Source organism: Aotus nancymaae, unplaced genomic scaffold, assembly GCF_030222135.1.
Source record: "Aotus nancymaae isolate 86718 unplaced genomic scaffold, 86718_ANA_hifiasm-v0.15.2.pri h1tg000089l, whole genome shotgun sequence".
In the NCBI taxonomy this organism is placed as follows: domain Eukaryota; kingdom Metazoa; phylum Chordata; class Mammalia; order Primates; family Aotidae; genus Aotus; species Aotus nancymaae.
Genome location: NW_026988504.1, coordinates 6,696,927 through 6,711,601, shown reverse-complemented (window position 1 = coordinate 6,711,601; position 14,675 = coordinate 6,696,927). Strand labels below are relative to the sequence as shown.

At 49.7% G+C, this 14,675-nt stretch overlaps 1 protein-coding gene across 4 annotated transcripts in view; it reads right to left on the bottom strand.

The window, feature by feature from the left end:
* UBE2O (ubiquitin conjugating enzyme E2 O) overlaps positions 1-14,675 on the bottom strand; it is a 62,358-nt gene that overhangs the window by 12,930 nt on the left and 34,753 nt on the right. For 3 of the 4 annotated variants that reach the window (XM_012453656.2, XM_012453657.2, XM_012453659.2), the window contains exons 2-3: positions 2,253-2,312; positions 1,946-2,056 (exon numbers count right to left, since the gene is read on the bottom strand). In XM_012453656.2, the coding sequence (XP_012309079.1) occupies positions 1,946-2,056; positions 2,253-2,312 (171 nt within the window). Of the gene's footprint in view, positions 1-1,945; positions 2,057-2,252; positions 2,313-2,462; positions 2,838-14,675 lie in introns of those variants that run through there. The other variant, XM_012453658.3, reaches the window with a different exon arrangement.

The following is a 14,675-nucleotide window of genomic DNA, read 5'->3' as shown; positions in this document are numbered from 1 at the left end:
TGGCTTACTGCAACCTCTGTCTTTGGGCTCAAGTGATTCTCCCACCTCAGTCTCCTGAGTAGCTGGGACTACAGGGATGCATCACCATGCCCGGCCAATTTTTTCGTATTTTTTTTTTTGTTGTTGAGATGAGGTTTTGCTATGTTGCCTAGGCTGGTCTTGAACTCCTGAGCTCAAGTGATCCACCTGTCTCAGCCTCTCAGTGTTGGGATTATAGGCATGAGCCACTGTGCCTGGCCTGAACTCATATACTTTAACATACACATAGAACAGGTAGTGACATATTTAGATGGGTGTATACATGTAATACATGTGTATTTCCTAGTGTGTCCCAAAAGGGCCAAGTAGCAATTAGCATACCTAGCATCCAGATTTGGGTTTTAAAAATTCCCAAATTTGAATGCAAATTAAATGGGATTTCAAAAAATCTCATTCTTTGAACGCAATGAGGCTTCTTGGAGAAATGGTTGATTCTGGGGCTGGATCACAAAAAGTGCAAGATGAGCCTGGCACAGCACACCTCATGCCAGAAAGAAAGAAAATACTTTAAAAACCAACAGAAAGGGCCATGTGAAAAGGACATGAAAGCCAGCCTGAAGGGGCTCCCATTGGCTATGTCTGTGATCACCTAAGCAACAGAACAGGTAATAGTAGCAATTAATTACAACCAATGGATAAAACAGAAATCTCTAAGTCCACACTGATTTTAAAAAATGAATAAATAAATGTCGGCAGAAGATAGAGCTCTTCTACAAAGCAGAATGCCAGCTAATAGAAATGGGGGGCAGCTAGGGAGTCAGAAAACCACCATTTGGCAACATCAGAGCAATGGCTGGTGCAGGCGGAACTGTGAATGGAGGTCAAAGCTGGTGGATTTCAGTTTGACAAATGATAGGTAGTTCATCGACATAATCCGGGACTATGCTCCCACAGAATACAATCACTTAAGGGGGTAAAAGGTGAGTTTATGGTGGAGAGACCTGGAGGACACCAACATGACCAGGGATCAAAGTGAACAACCCCAACACTTTGGCTATGGGGTACCATGAACCAGCGCAAAGCTCAGTGGCATTTCTGTGGCGGGCCTGCCATGAATGTGTGGGCATGAGGCAATACCAGACAGACCCAGGCTGAGGGTCAAGTTACTGAATGTATCACTGTTTGGGACATGGAAGACAAAGATAGGCTGGGAAATGATTCCAGATTGGAGAGAAATTAAAGAGGTGACAACTAAACCCAAGATGTGTTCCTGAATTGGGTCCTGGATCCAAAAAAAACAAAAAAAAAGAGTAGAGTTGGGACAACTGAATGCGGTCTATGGACGAGACAGTAATTATCAATGTCCACTTCCCAATCTGGGGGTTAAATGGTGGTTACACAGGAGGCTGTCCTTGTTTTTGGAAAATACAGAGAGGTGTATTCAGGGGTAGGTGACAGGGCATCATATCTGTAGCTTGCTCTCAAAGCTTGCTTTTTTTTATTCCCAAAATGTTTTGGGAATAAAAAAGACTGGAGAGGGATCTGGGGGAGAAGGAGGAAGGGAAGGTGATGGAGCAAACAGAATGAAATCTTAACAGCTGAGGAACCTGGATGAGAGGCACACAGGAATTTACAACTTTTTGGTAGGTTTGAAATTATTTAAAAAATAAAATTATTGAAAAATTTTTTAAAAAGAAATATTAGAGGTGAAAGGACACCAGTTAAAGACAACCACACCAGCAGTCTATGTTGGGTTTGGGGAAGGGCACCTCCTGACCTCGTGTCTAAATGACTTACTGGAAAGCAGCGAAAACAAGGCTACAGGAGCCAGCTGGTTGCTGTGCTCTGCCTTCTGACCCAGGAAGGCTCTGCTTGGCAAGAGCGCAGAGAAGGCTACAGCCCTGAGGTTGTGCCCTAGAGAACCAGAGGGCCCAGAAAGGACGATGAGAAGACAGGGCCGGCTCACCCAGATGTGCTGCAGGTCCTTGCTGTTGACGGGATAGATGATGCAGTTGGTGCCAATGAGCTTGACGGCGCAGTCGATGTTGACGTCGATCACTGTGCCACACTGACTGTCCTGGGGGAGGGAGGAGGCATGCAAGCCCCGAGGTGCAGCAGCTCTGGTCCCCATGGGAGACCCAGCCCAGGCCACCCCAGCGTGTCCCCTGCAGAGCTGGCCAGCTCTCCCACATACAGAGTGCGAGGTGGGCAGGCTCAAGTCCCCAAGGTGGCTGCCCCCAGGCCCAGGGCTGGGGTGGGGACGCAGGACTCACGGTGGATCGCATGTGCCGGACCACATCTCGGGGTACCACAGAACGGTCCTCTAGTTTCAGCTGTAAAAGGAAATACCAGTGTGAGAGAATGGGCTCTGAAGTCACTACAGAATACATTTTTCTTCCAAGTTCTTCTGAAGTGTCACATCCACACTGCTAAGTGCACAAATCTTGTGTTCGGCTAGAAGCATTTTCACAGACTGCACATACCTCCAACCAGCACCTAGACTCACAGGCAGAGCGAGTCACCCGCAGGCCTCCTGGTACCCCTATGGTCACTGTCTCGCCCACCAATGGCAAACACTTAGCTGACCGGAGGTATCCTTCCTCATGCTGAATGCAGCTCAAAGACAGATCACATAAGGCCACACTTTAATTAAGGATTTAACAGCCCATTCTACAGAGAACAAAATATTTGCTTTGCATTAAATCCTTTTTCTGCCTTCTGCAAGTACCTGCCCCTGGCTGATCAGTGCTGAGGGAGAGTGGGCTGGGAGAGAAGCAGGACACCGGGCTGTGCTGGGTCACCCTGAAGCCCAGCTATCACCGGACACCACCACGTTCTAATCTGGGTTATCCTCCTGACCAGCTGTGGCCTGCACCTTATCTACCGCACTGTGGAGCCCTACAGGCTGCTGAGTAACCCTCAAGACAGCTGACTCTTGGACCCTGGCCAACTGCACGAGCACCTGACCGTCCCTTTATGCACAGCTAGCAGCGACCGCTGCCTCCTGCTGCTCCACATCCCAACAGCCTAGGCAGGAGATGCTTCCACCAGGCCAGCCTGCCTTCTTTTTTGCTGGTTCCTCAAACCTGGGGCAGCTCCTCTATGGTTCTTTACTGAGTCATAATAATGGACAGGTCTCCGCGTGTGTCCACTTCCAAGACCCCAAACCACGTGTCTAGAGAGCTGTTTCCTCAAATAGCCAACCAGACACTCTGCGGTGGCAGCCTCTCTCGACCTGGGGCACTGAGAGGTCACCACCAAGAAAGGAGAACCGAGTTGCTGAAAAAGGAAGATACTGGCTCAAGGTCACTTAAATGCTAGCAATGAAGACTAAAACAAACTCTGTCAGTAGAAGAACATGACTCAACAAAAAAAAGGAAAGAAAAGCAAAGGACCTCTTCACCAACCACCAGTGCAGAGTAGTCCACAGGAACTCATGAACCCAAGTTTTTTTTTTTTTTTTTTTTTTAACACGGAGTCTCGCTCTGTTGCCCAGGCTGGAGTGCAACGGCGCAGGCACATGCCACCATGATCTCGCTAATTTTTGTATTTTTAGTAGAGACGGGGTTTCACTAGGTTGGCCAGGCTGGTCTCAAACTCCTGATCCCGTGATTTGCCCTCCTCAGCCTCCCAAAGTGCTGGGATTACAGGCGTTGAGTCACCGTGTCCAACTATGAACTCAAGTTTCAAATGACAACAAGCCCAGTCCTTAAAAAACAGGGTTCTTGAGTCAGACACAAGAACCTCAGGCAAACCACTCCTGCCGACACATGGAAGGAGGGATGACAGCAGCCATCTCAAGCATGGCTGAGGCGGAGTCACCAAGGCAGCGGGCGCACAGGTGGCACATGATGCACGGTATAGAACAGGCGCTCAGCAAGGCCAGCAGCTGTGATCACTGGCCCCGAGAGGTGCAGGCTGAAGAGCCCTGAAAGGCCAAGCTCTCCTTACATCTGCTCCAAGACCCCAGGAGGCTCAAGGGGCATGCTGGCGTGATGGTGCCACTTTTCTAACTGTAAGCACTTTTGTGTGCTATAACCCTCTGTGCCCAAATCTCCACTCTGAGACATCGTATTTTTTGCACTGCCCCATCCTATCTTAATCCCCTGGTCCCATTTTAGACTTCAAAAAGTCACAACTGCTCTCAGAGAAACCACAAGCTGCAGGACTGCAGAATCCAGTGCAAGGGGGACTGCACCACGTGTGGTGGGAGGGCTGCCTCTACCACTTCGGGGTCCCTGAGAGAGCAGCCAGGAAAGGAAGCGAGAACAGCACAGACACAGACCTAAATCAGTGCAGTCATTGATGGGACACTCTGCTCAGCCTAACCACGCCCTTGGGAGTGCAGGGGAAACTGAGGTGTCAACTCTGAAGCTGAAGCAGAAACAAAACAGCTGGTGAAAGCTGGCATCATGGCAAGGCCAGAGGCTGGCAGGGCAGGCAGTGCCCAGTGCTCCCAGGAGAGGGAGCCAGTGCAGCAAATGCCATCCTTCCCATGGGGCTCTCCAGACAAGAGTGGCTCCACCCCACCAGGACGCTGCCTCCAGGGGCTCTACAGCTCTTCTGATCTTTCTATGACGGGAAGTTACATTTCTCCAAAGCCCTGACAGTGCTGGGAGCAGAGCAGGAGTGACAAGGGGCTGGGGGATGGTAACATGGTGGCTACGATCGCTTCCATTGGGAATTAGATACCGAGACAACGGTGTCTGGAAGGACTCAGGATGACTTGGGAGGCTCTCCATCATCTCTCTCGTGACTTTCCTTCCTAACTCCCTATACCCTACCCATAAGGGACGCTGGCTTTCTCCAAATGAACCCATACCCTCCCATCTGTGAGCCAGTCCACTGGACAGTTCCTTCCAAATGTCCTCCTCTCCCTGCCCGTGTGTGTGCAACCTGCTTCATAAAGCCTTTCAGTGCCCTCATCGGGAAGGAGCCGCCGTGTTCCTGGAGAATGCTAGAGCTCTGGAGTCCTCAGCCTCATGCTAACCAGGTGCTTCCTATCTGCCAGGCAGCTCTCTAAGCGCTTCACTGCTTTCATGCATTAAGTGCTCCACAATCCAAGAAGCACATCACTGCCATGCTCATTTTGCAGATAGGCAAACTGAGACAAAGAAAATAAGCAACTCATTCAATGTCACAAAGCTCTTAAGTAGTGGAACCGGGACCTGAACTCAGGCAGTTTGGCTCCAGAGTCCGTTCTCTTAACCACATAAAAAGCTCATCTGTTCCCAGAGCTACAGAGACAGGAAGAGACTTCTGGCAAGTCTACACATTTAAAGACAGCAACTCTTCTGCTTATGAAAGAAATAAAAACTCTCTTCATTTCTGGGGCACATGGAAGGCAGCTGTGGTGGCCACTGACTGAGGATGCCTGCTGGGCACAGTCTGCCCTCTACTTCCCCTTTTACCTCCAAAGAGCAAGTGACAGGTGCCAGCCGGCCGGGCAGGCAAACACTAGAGGGCACTGTGCCCACTCTGGGAAAACACCAGATGTGTGAACAAAACTAAGCCTTGGAATAAAACCCAATCCCTTCTGTTAAGAGGTACCCCTGCTTGTAGTTTTGTTTTGTTTTGTTTTGTTTGGAAAATATGATTATCTTTATTGTTTGTTTATTTATTTATTTATTTGAGACAGAGTCTTACTCTGTCACCCAGGCTGGAGTGCAGTGGCACAATCTCAGCTTGCTGCAGGTTCAAGCAATTCTCCTCCTCCACCTCCAAGGTTGAAGCAATTCTCCTGCTTCAGCCTCCCAAGTAGCTGGGATTACAGCCTGCTTGCAGTTTTTAAAAAAATTGTTACTAGGAGGGGATCTGGGGTCAGGGCGGTGAAGAGATTTCAACTGTCCTCATGGGCTCTGAAATTCTAAACCACCTCAGAGTTGATGAGCTATTTATTGTCTAACATTTCCTACAGAGTTGTAGCTATCAGAGGTTTCTGAACAGAAAAAGGACAAGATGCCAAAATGCTAACAGTGTCTCTAAGCCAGGAGGGGTTGTGGCTGGTTTAAGATGAACCCACATTACTTTGCACACATGTGACACGACTATGGGCTTCCCAGTGGAACCCAGGACCAAAATCCTTTGTGCCTCCTCTGGAAACAGGAGCAGCAAACACAGCTGCCCTCCGAGGAGAGGAATTCTGGCACATGCTAAGCGCCCTTTCTCCTGCAGGGGGGAAGCAGGCAGACAGACAGATGCAGGGAAGGTGGTACCAAGTGCCACAAAGAAAAACTGGGCAAGCAGGGGGAGAGCACAGTGAGGAAGTTTAAATGGGTGGTAAGGAAAGGCCCCTTCAAGGTGATGCTGAACCAGAGACTGGGGTGAGATGGGGAACGAGCTTACCAAGCAGGGAGGAGTAGCCGTCAAGGCGCTGGGTGGGGTGATGGGCGCCAGCTGGCAGGGCTTCAAGAAGGCAGAAGGCATGAAGCCTGCTTATTCAGGCCTTAGAGAACCAAAGGGAGGGCTTAAGATTCTATCCTGAGCAAGATGGAAGCCCCTGAAGGCCTTGGCTCAGAGCCCTGCCTGAAGGTGATATCGAAAAGATTACCTGATTTTGGGGGAAGGAACGTGCTGAGAGAGGGAACAGGGAGACCAGTTAGCCCGGTGGTTCTCACCTAGGGGTAATTTTGCTCCTCACAGGATATTTGGCAATGTCTGGAGACACTTTTGGTGGTCACAAAGGGTGATGGTAGGGTAGTATCTAGTGGGCAGAGGCCAGGAATGCTGAGCATCTTACAATGCACAGGACATCCCTCAGCAAAGAATGGTGTGGCCAAAGCACCCACAGTGCCACAGCTGAGAAGCCCTGTAGGTTCTCTGGAGGTGCAGGTGCTGAGACCTGAACAATGGCAGAGGTGGGTCTATGGACCAGCCTCTAGGTGCATCAAGTAGGAAAGCAATCAAATGGCAAGTGAGGGGTGAGGGACAATGCCAGGGGAGGAGGCAATGTGGCAGGAGGCTGTGCACTTCCCATTTGAGCCCCCCAAAGCTCTGCTGAGGGTCATTCAGAGCAGGCATTCAGGAGCCAGGGAAGCTTACTGGCGGCCTATCCTGCCAGGAGCACTCTCCTCCATGACTGCCTTACTCCAAAGGCACATGCTGCTTCTCTGAGCTACAATCTGGAGGCTGACCCCCAACAACACGGCAAAAGCAACTAGCTTGTCCTGCAGCTCCTGGTCCAGACCCTCATTCATAACATTGACCTTGACTAACCAGGTAGAATCCAAATTCACTGTATAAAGTATTCCAGGAATAGAAAACACAAACTGAGGCTGATCAACATGTTGAAAATACAAGGAAGCTAAACAAAGAAGCTACTTTTTGGGGGGGAGTGGGAAGGATGGGCCTCACTCCGTCACCCAGGCTAGAGTGCAATCATGGCTCACTGCACCCTCCAACTCCTAGGCTCAGGTAATTCTTCCGCCTATCTCCTGAGTAGCTGGGACTACAGGTGTGCACCACCATGCTTGGCTAATTTTTGTATTTTTTGTACAGACAGGGTTTTGCCATGTTGCCCAGGCTGGCCTCAAATTCCTGAGCTCAAGCAATCTTCTTGCCTCGGCCTGCCACCAAAGTATTGGGATTACAGGTGTGAGACACAGTACCTGGCAAAGAAGCTACTTTCAAGTGATTTTGAATGTCATGTCCCTGTAGGAGTGGGTGACTCCTAAAGGCTGGCCTGCTCCCTGGAGGCCAAGCCCTTGTCCCAAGGGAAAAGGTGGCTTTGTGGCTTGCCACTACCACCAGCATCTGAACACTAAAGGGGCTCCCAGTTCAAAAGGAGGAGCTGGAGGAAGTCCAAAGGGAGGGTACTCCCTGGAGCCTCAAGGCTAGAAGCCATCAGCTATGCCACAGTCATCTCCAGGTGTCAGACACCAGGGAAGGCCAAACAGGAGGAGACACGGGTGTTCTTTTTTAATTCCAGAGGAAAAAACAACCCCATCTCTTCTGGAGGTTAGTGATGTAATCAATACCAGATCTTTTTTTTCTTTTTTGAGACAAGGTCTCACTCTGTCACCCATGCTGGAGAGAAGTGGCAAAATCAGGGCTCACTGCAGCCTCAACCATCCAGGCTCAAGTAATCCTCCTGCCTCAGCCTCTTGAGTAGCTGGGACTACAGGCGCACGCCACCACCCAGCTAATTTTTTTTGTTTTTGTAGAGATGGGGTTTCACCATGTTGCCCAGGCTGTTCTTGAACTCCTGAGCTCAAGGGATCCTCCTGCTTCAACCTCCCAAAGTGCTGGGATTACAGGCACAAGCCACCATATGCCTGGCCTCAATACTAGGTTTTCAGCTTACAGCTCGGAGTCATCTCATCAAACAGAAAAGGTCCAGCATCACACCAAGTGCCCACTGAGGGTTCAGAGACAGCCTGGGACCTCAAGGACAAGCAGATGGCCAGCCCCACACTATGTCCCTGGTGAGTGTGTAGAGAACAGGACAGCTTGCAGTGGCTCTTGACTTGGCTTTGTGTTCAAAGAATGAGGCTTTCCCTTCATAGGACTGAGCCAGGCCCTAGACTTCTGAAGGTCCAGCAGCCACACATAGGACTGAAGCTGTTGACTTAGGCCAGGACTCAAAGACCAAGTTCCTAAAAGGAAGATGAGGTTAGACCAGCATTGGAAATTTCTAAATTCCAACTTGCTACTTCCCAAAGAGTAAAAACAATCTGAGAAACACCACTCCTCCACCCTCTCCCTGACCCCCTACATCTTACAGTCTGAACTGGGTCTGAGTCCTAGGCATATGGAAAAAGGGTGAAATAAGATAGTGGTCAATTGTGGGTGTGGGAGAGACAGAGCTTCCAATTGTGCTGGGGACCTCAGGGCTCCTAAGCAGCATCTTTCCCTCCCCTCCTGTCCCAGCTGAGGCCCCTCTGGCTCTTCAGTTGTCCCTGAGCTTGAAGGGTCTAGCGCCACGTTGTGGTGCACCCACTCAATGCCAGCACAGGTGTGGCACCACTATAGTCCAAGACAGGGGTCATGTGTGTTAGTACACATATAGATACTTTTTTGACTAAGAAACCCAACTCAGTTTTGGGGGGTGAAAACAGGAAACCTTGCTGAATCCTAGGATCCCACTTTTTTAGTGCTTCCTACAGATTCAAGGCTAGACAAGAATACAAACACAAAAGAAGGTACACACATTGTCTTTCAAGATTTTGCAAGAATTTGACATAGAGATGGGGTGGAAGAGGTAAGGGCTAGTGACATTCACCCCCACCCCACAATGTTAATGCAGCTTGATGGCCCAAGAAGCTACTTACACCTGACTGGAAAGTTTATCCCAGTGTGGGTTTCTGAAAAAGCTGTGGAAATCTTAGACTGGTATATTCCCTAAAGCAGCAATTTTTTTCAAACCATGTGTTGTGACCCATTAGCGGGTTATGAAACCAATTTAGTGGGTCATGATCATCACTGAAAAAAAAAAATCTGAGTGCGTTATATACATGTGGAAAGAATAAGTACTATAAGGTTAGAGCAAAAGTAATTGCAGCTAAAATCTTTTGAAAAAACCCTTTCAGTTGCATATATAACGTGTATATGTCCTGGGTCATGATGTAAAATGTGTATTTTACTGTGGGTGACTGCTGAGAAGCTGGAGAATCTCACTCTACTGAATTCTCTGCCCAGGGCCTGCACTAACTCTTGGTCCTTTCCAGCCAGGCTTCAGGCCAGTTATGTCAGAGGGAGGACATCCCTCTCATCAGAAACTGGTCTTAGAACCAAAAAACACGCAAGCAAACACAAAACCCAGGACCTCCAAAGTCACACTCAGGCACTTTTAGGGTGAGGAACTTTAACTTTCTGACCTGACTTAAAATGTTACCATATTGGCCTCAATAGTAAAACTAGGAGGGGCAGAAAATGGGGCCTCCTGTTGGTGGTGGCCTCTTCCAGCTTCTTCCTAAGCCCAAGTTTCCAGTTTGGACTGGATTTGAGGATATGACTGGTCAGTAATTCCGGCTGGTGCGAGTGTAAAAACTTTCTCAGAGCAGTTGACCATCATGTGGCTGAGCCCTGATAACCCAGTAATCAGCTCGCTGCCCACCTGAGGACAGAAGGTTTTAGCAGCAAAGCACAAACGGCCAGGGGGCCTCACATGCCTGAAGGAGGGGAGGGAGGACCTCCAGAAATGGCTGGAAGTAAACAAAATGTTGGTATCCCTAGCTGGAAAATTCTGTCAATCATGTGCTATGGAAGCCATTCAACAGAGAAGCTGTGCTAAGACTGAGGTCAATCGATTCAATAGTTTTTGAGTGTTTTCTATAGAGCCAGGACAAGACAAGAGTACAAATGTATAATTAAGAATGGGCATTAGCTTTCTAGAACTTACATTGAGATGAGGACGATAACATGAAATTACACCTGAAAACAGTTATACACAAGCAAATACAGCCCTGAGCTGAGTCCTGTTTCTGGATGGCAGAGGGGGAAGGCAGGAGGATCCAGGTTGCAGGGAACTACACACCAGTGACAGCACACCCCCCACACCCACACCCTCCCTGATCTCACAGTGCAGACTCTCAGGCCGGGCAATGCAGTGCAGCTGCCTCACCGCCTGGAAACTTGGCTGCAGCTTGTCAGCTTGCTGGAATGGCCTGGAGGCACAGCCTGCCCGGAGGGACAGAGAAAGAGGACTGAGTCCAACTGCCTGCTAAGTGAGGGGGAAGGACTGCGGAGCTCAGCTTGGCAGGGGGCCAGTGGGAGGCCTGGGCAGCAGGGCTGGTCTCTGCAGATGCTGCAGTGTTTGATATGCAATATGTGCACTTGGCAGCAGGAGCTGGGAGTCAAGAATGAGCGCAGCCCTGCACCCCTCATCTTGGCTCTGGGCTTGTCAATCTGGCTTAAAAAAAGATAAGAACAGCCAGGGCTCCTGCATTTGAAGGGAGGGGACAAACGGGCATCTTTAAGAGAAGGCAGCCTCCCTCCTCAAAACTATAAGTAAAAGGCAGAAAAGTGATCAGCATGATTTCAAGTTCTGTTCTTGTCAGGCCTGACTGGACTATCACTGCCTCACCAGTAGGCCTGGACTGCTCCATTTCAGATACGACAGGCTGCAGTCCTGTGGCTGCCGGGCATCCCTGAGAGCAAGAAGGGAGCCGGCCAGCCGGCCAGGCACAGAGCAAGTTTATAGCGTCAACACTCCTCAGTGTCTGATGCCATGTTAGTTCATGGAATGAGGACCTAGGCTGTGAATCACACAAACTGATCCTGGTGGAGCGTGCCAGGAAAGAACTCTATGTGTATTGCCTCTTCCAACCCTTATGACCCCCACAAAGGAGGCATCACTCTTGTTCTCATTCCACAGGAGACTGGGTGGCTTGGAGAGGTAAGTGACCTGCCTAAGGTCAACCAAGTGCCAGGACTCCAGAGCCTTTGTTCTGCTCACCTGTACTTCCTCATTTGACCTGTATGGTCCCTGAGCATGGCCCTTGGTACCCCTGGAGCAATTAGAACCATGTTGCCATTGAAGTGTGGCCCTGGGCCTGGCGCAGTGGCTCACACCTGTAATCCCACCACTTTGAGAAGCCAAGGCAGGCAGACTACTTGAGGTCAAGAGTTCGAGACCAGCCTGGCCAACATGGTGAAACACTCTCTCTCCTAAAAATACAAAAATTAGCTGGCCATGGTGGTGTGCAACTGTAATCCCAGTTACCTGAGAGGCTGAGGCAGGAGAATCACTTGAGCCCAGCAGGTGGAGGTTGCAGTGAGCCGAGATCGCACCATTGCACTCCAGCCTGGGCAAAAGAGCGAGACTCTGTACCGAAAAAAAAAAAAAAAAAAAAAAAAAACCCCAAAAAACAAAAAAACAAAACTGTGGCCCTGGACTAGCAGCCCAATGTCTTCCCTGAGCTTGCTGGAAATGCAGACTGTCAGGCCCCATCCCAGACCTGCTGCCTGGGAATCATTTGAAAAAGTTCCCCAAATGAATCTGATGCACCGCAACTCCCCCGCGCCCCCCGCCCCCCCCGCCCCACCACCACAGAGAAACAGCTAAAAGGGACTGTATCCCTCTGAGCTGCTTCTGGGAAAATTCTAGTTTGGAGGAAACACTGGTGTTCTCTGTAGCTATGTTCCCCAGGAGAAGTGGAGCCCTGGAGGGGCCGTGTCCAAGTCTAGGGCCTGGTCTCAGCCACAACAGATCCCACACGGAAGAGACAAAACCTTCCTGAGCCCACACCAACTTCCACGTGCTTCTCAAACACCTGCAGTTACTATTTCAAGGCAGATGAAATGAATACCATCCCAGGCTGCTGGCATCACTGGGACACCAGCTGGCCTGGAGAGTGGGAGTTGTCCAAAATGTCACTTCTTAGTTGGATCATTAGGTCCTAGGACCCTCAACTGCTCACCTCTCCATCTCCACTTCTCCCAAGGCACAACAGCAAGAAGCAGCTCGTCTCAGGACAGTGAACCAGGACTCAAATACTAACTAAAACAGCACCATCATGGAGACTGGGAGGAGTTTCTGCCCAATTCTGCAGGTGCAGTGAGACAAAGCTGCAGCTGGTCACATGGAAGCTGCACACTGCAGGGTACGGAGATGTGGAGTATGGGCTTTGGGGCACAGGGACCAGGTCCTGCAGGGGCCACAGAGTTGCACTCCCTGGCTGTGTGTGCTGGAGTCATGTCACCTCTCTGGGCACCAGACACCTCATCAGGGGGTTAGGCAACACTGAGCTGAGTAAACTCCAGGCTCTTTCAGCTACGGCTCCAGAGCTTGTCCCCTAAACACCTCCTGGGGCCCCAATTTCCACCTGCCTGGCACCTCTCCCTGCCTCAGGGGCAGGCTTCTGCTCTTCACATGTGGGCATCCCCACTGATCGTCAGAGCAGGCCAGGTGAAAGGCAAAGACATCCCTGGGCAGCATGGCCCAAGGAGGCCCCCAGGGCTGGGGAACCAGGGCAGGTCCCTAGATGAGAACCTCTTCCCTGAAGACAGTAACATTTACAAGAACAGAACACAATGCAAAAATTAACATACAGGCACATCAGGATTTAGACGGAGAGCTATTTGAAGAGAACCAACAGGAAATCTTACAATAGTAACCTCCTTATTGACATGATCAAAATTCTCTACTCCCTCCTTTTTATGAGTGTGGACACACTCACCCCCAGTGATAAGAGGACATAGATGGAGGCCAAATGAGAGCGCATGGGAGGCTGAACTGAGCTGGTTCTTTAGAGGCCAACACTAAAACCACCCGGCAGAGAGCACAAAGGGCCTTCGACTACAGGAGGAAAGAATGCTGAGCAGATAAAGGGGCAGGAAACAGCTATCGCAGGCCCAGGTGAGACAGGAGGAAAGGAACATAAGCGGGTGTTTGACGTTTCATGGATACATCAGATGTCTGGGTGAAGAGATGAATGTCTCGCTGCACCCGCAGAATTGGGCAGGTACTCCTCCCAGTTTCCATGATGGTGCTGTTTCGGTTAGTATTTGAGTCCTGATTCACTGTCCTGAGATGAGCTGCTTGTTGCTGTTGTGCCTTGGGAGAAGTGGAGGTGGAGAAGTGCACAGATGAGGTTCAACGCTATTCACCACCTCAGAAGAATGGCGCAAGGGAGATCACAAAGCTGGGATGCGTGGAGTGGGCCTATACCCAGTGCCACCCGGGGGACTGGGACAGCTGCCCACACTGCCCTGCGGCATCCTGAATAAGGGACACTAGAGAACAGACACCAGCATGTGAGACCTGGAACCCCGGCCTTCTGATAATTTTTTTCTATACAATTATGCATAAAACTTCCCTCTTCTAGGAGCCCACAGCCTCCAGGAAGGCTCTCCAGGCCTCATGCAGAAAGGCCTGAAGGAGGTACGCAGTTCCTGAGAACAACAGACCAAACTGTACTTGACTATAGGACACCCTCTTCCAGGAGCCGTGCCTTACAACCAGCAACTGCAAGGCAGCATTTGGCTGTCTACACACTGCTCTGGTCTCTAAAGGGCAAACGGTGGAAGCCAACAGTTGGAGGAAGTCTAGATCTTCAATTCAGCAGTGCTGAAAGCAAAAGACTGAAAGGCAGTGAAGAATGGAGCAGCCTCCACACATCCCTTGGAAGGAGGAATAGGTTTTAAGGTAGTTGTTCATCAGCTTGAAAAACATGGATTTCCGATTTTTCAACCCAAACCCACTGAATGAATCTCTGGGTGAAGAGATTAGTGTTCCCTAGGTGAATCTAATAAAACAGTTCAACTTCTGACTGGCACAGTGACTCACGCTGTAATACCAGTACTTTGAGAGGCTGAGCTTTAAGAATCGCATAAGCCCAGGAGTTCAAGAACCAGACTGGGCAACATAGTGAGACCCTATCTCTACAGATTTTTTTCTTTTTAATTAGGCCCGGTGGTTCATGCTCATGGTCCCAGCTACTCAGGGGGCTCAGGTGAGAGGATCACTTTACCTCAGGAGCCGAAGCTGCAGTGAGTCATGATCACACCACTGCACTCTGGCTTGGGTGACAGAGTGAGACCCCATCTCAAAAAAAAAAAAATTCCCTTTCTTTCTTTCTTTTTTTTTTTTTTTAATAAAGATGGAGTTTCACCATGATGGCCAGGCTGGTCATGAACAAAAATTCCCTTTCTTCTGAAACAAAATACACTCTGACTACTTAGGAATATTTGTCTTTAATTAAAAAAAATTTTAAAGTTTATTGCTGATACGGAGTGTAATGAAGAAAAAAATAGAA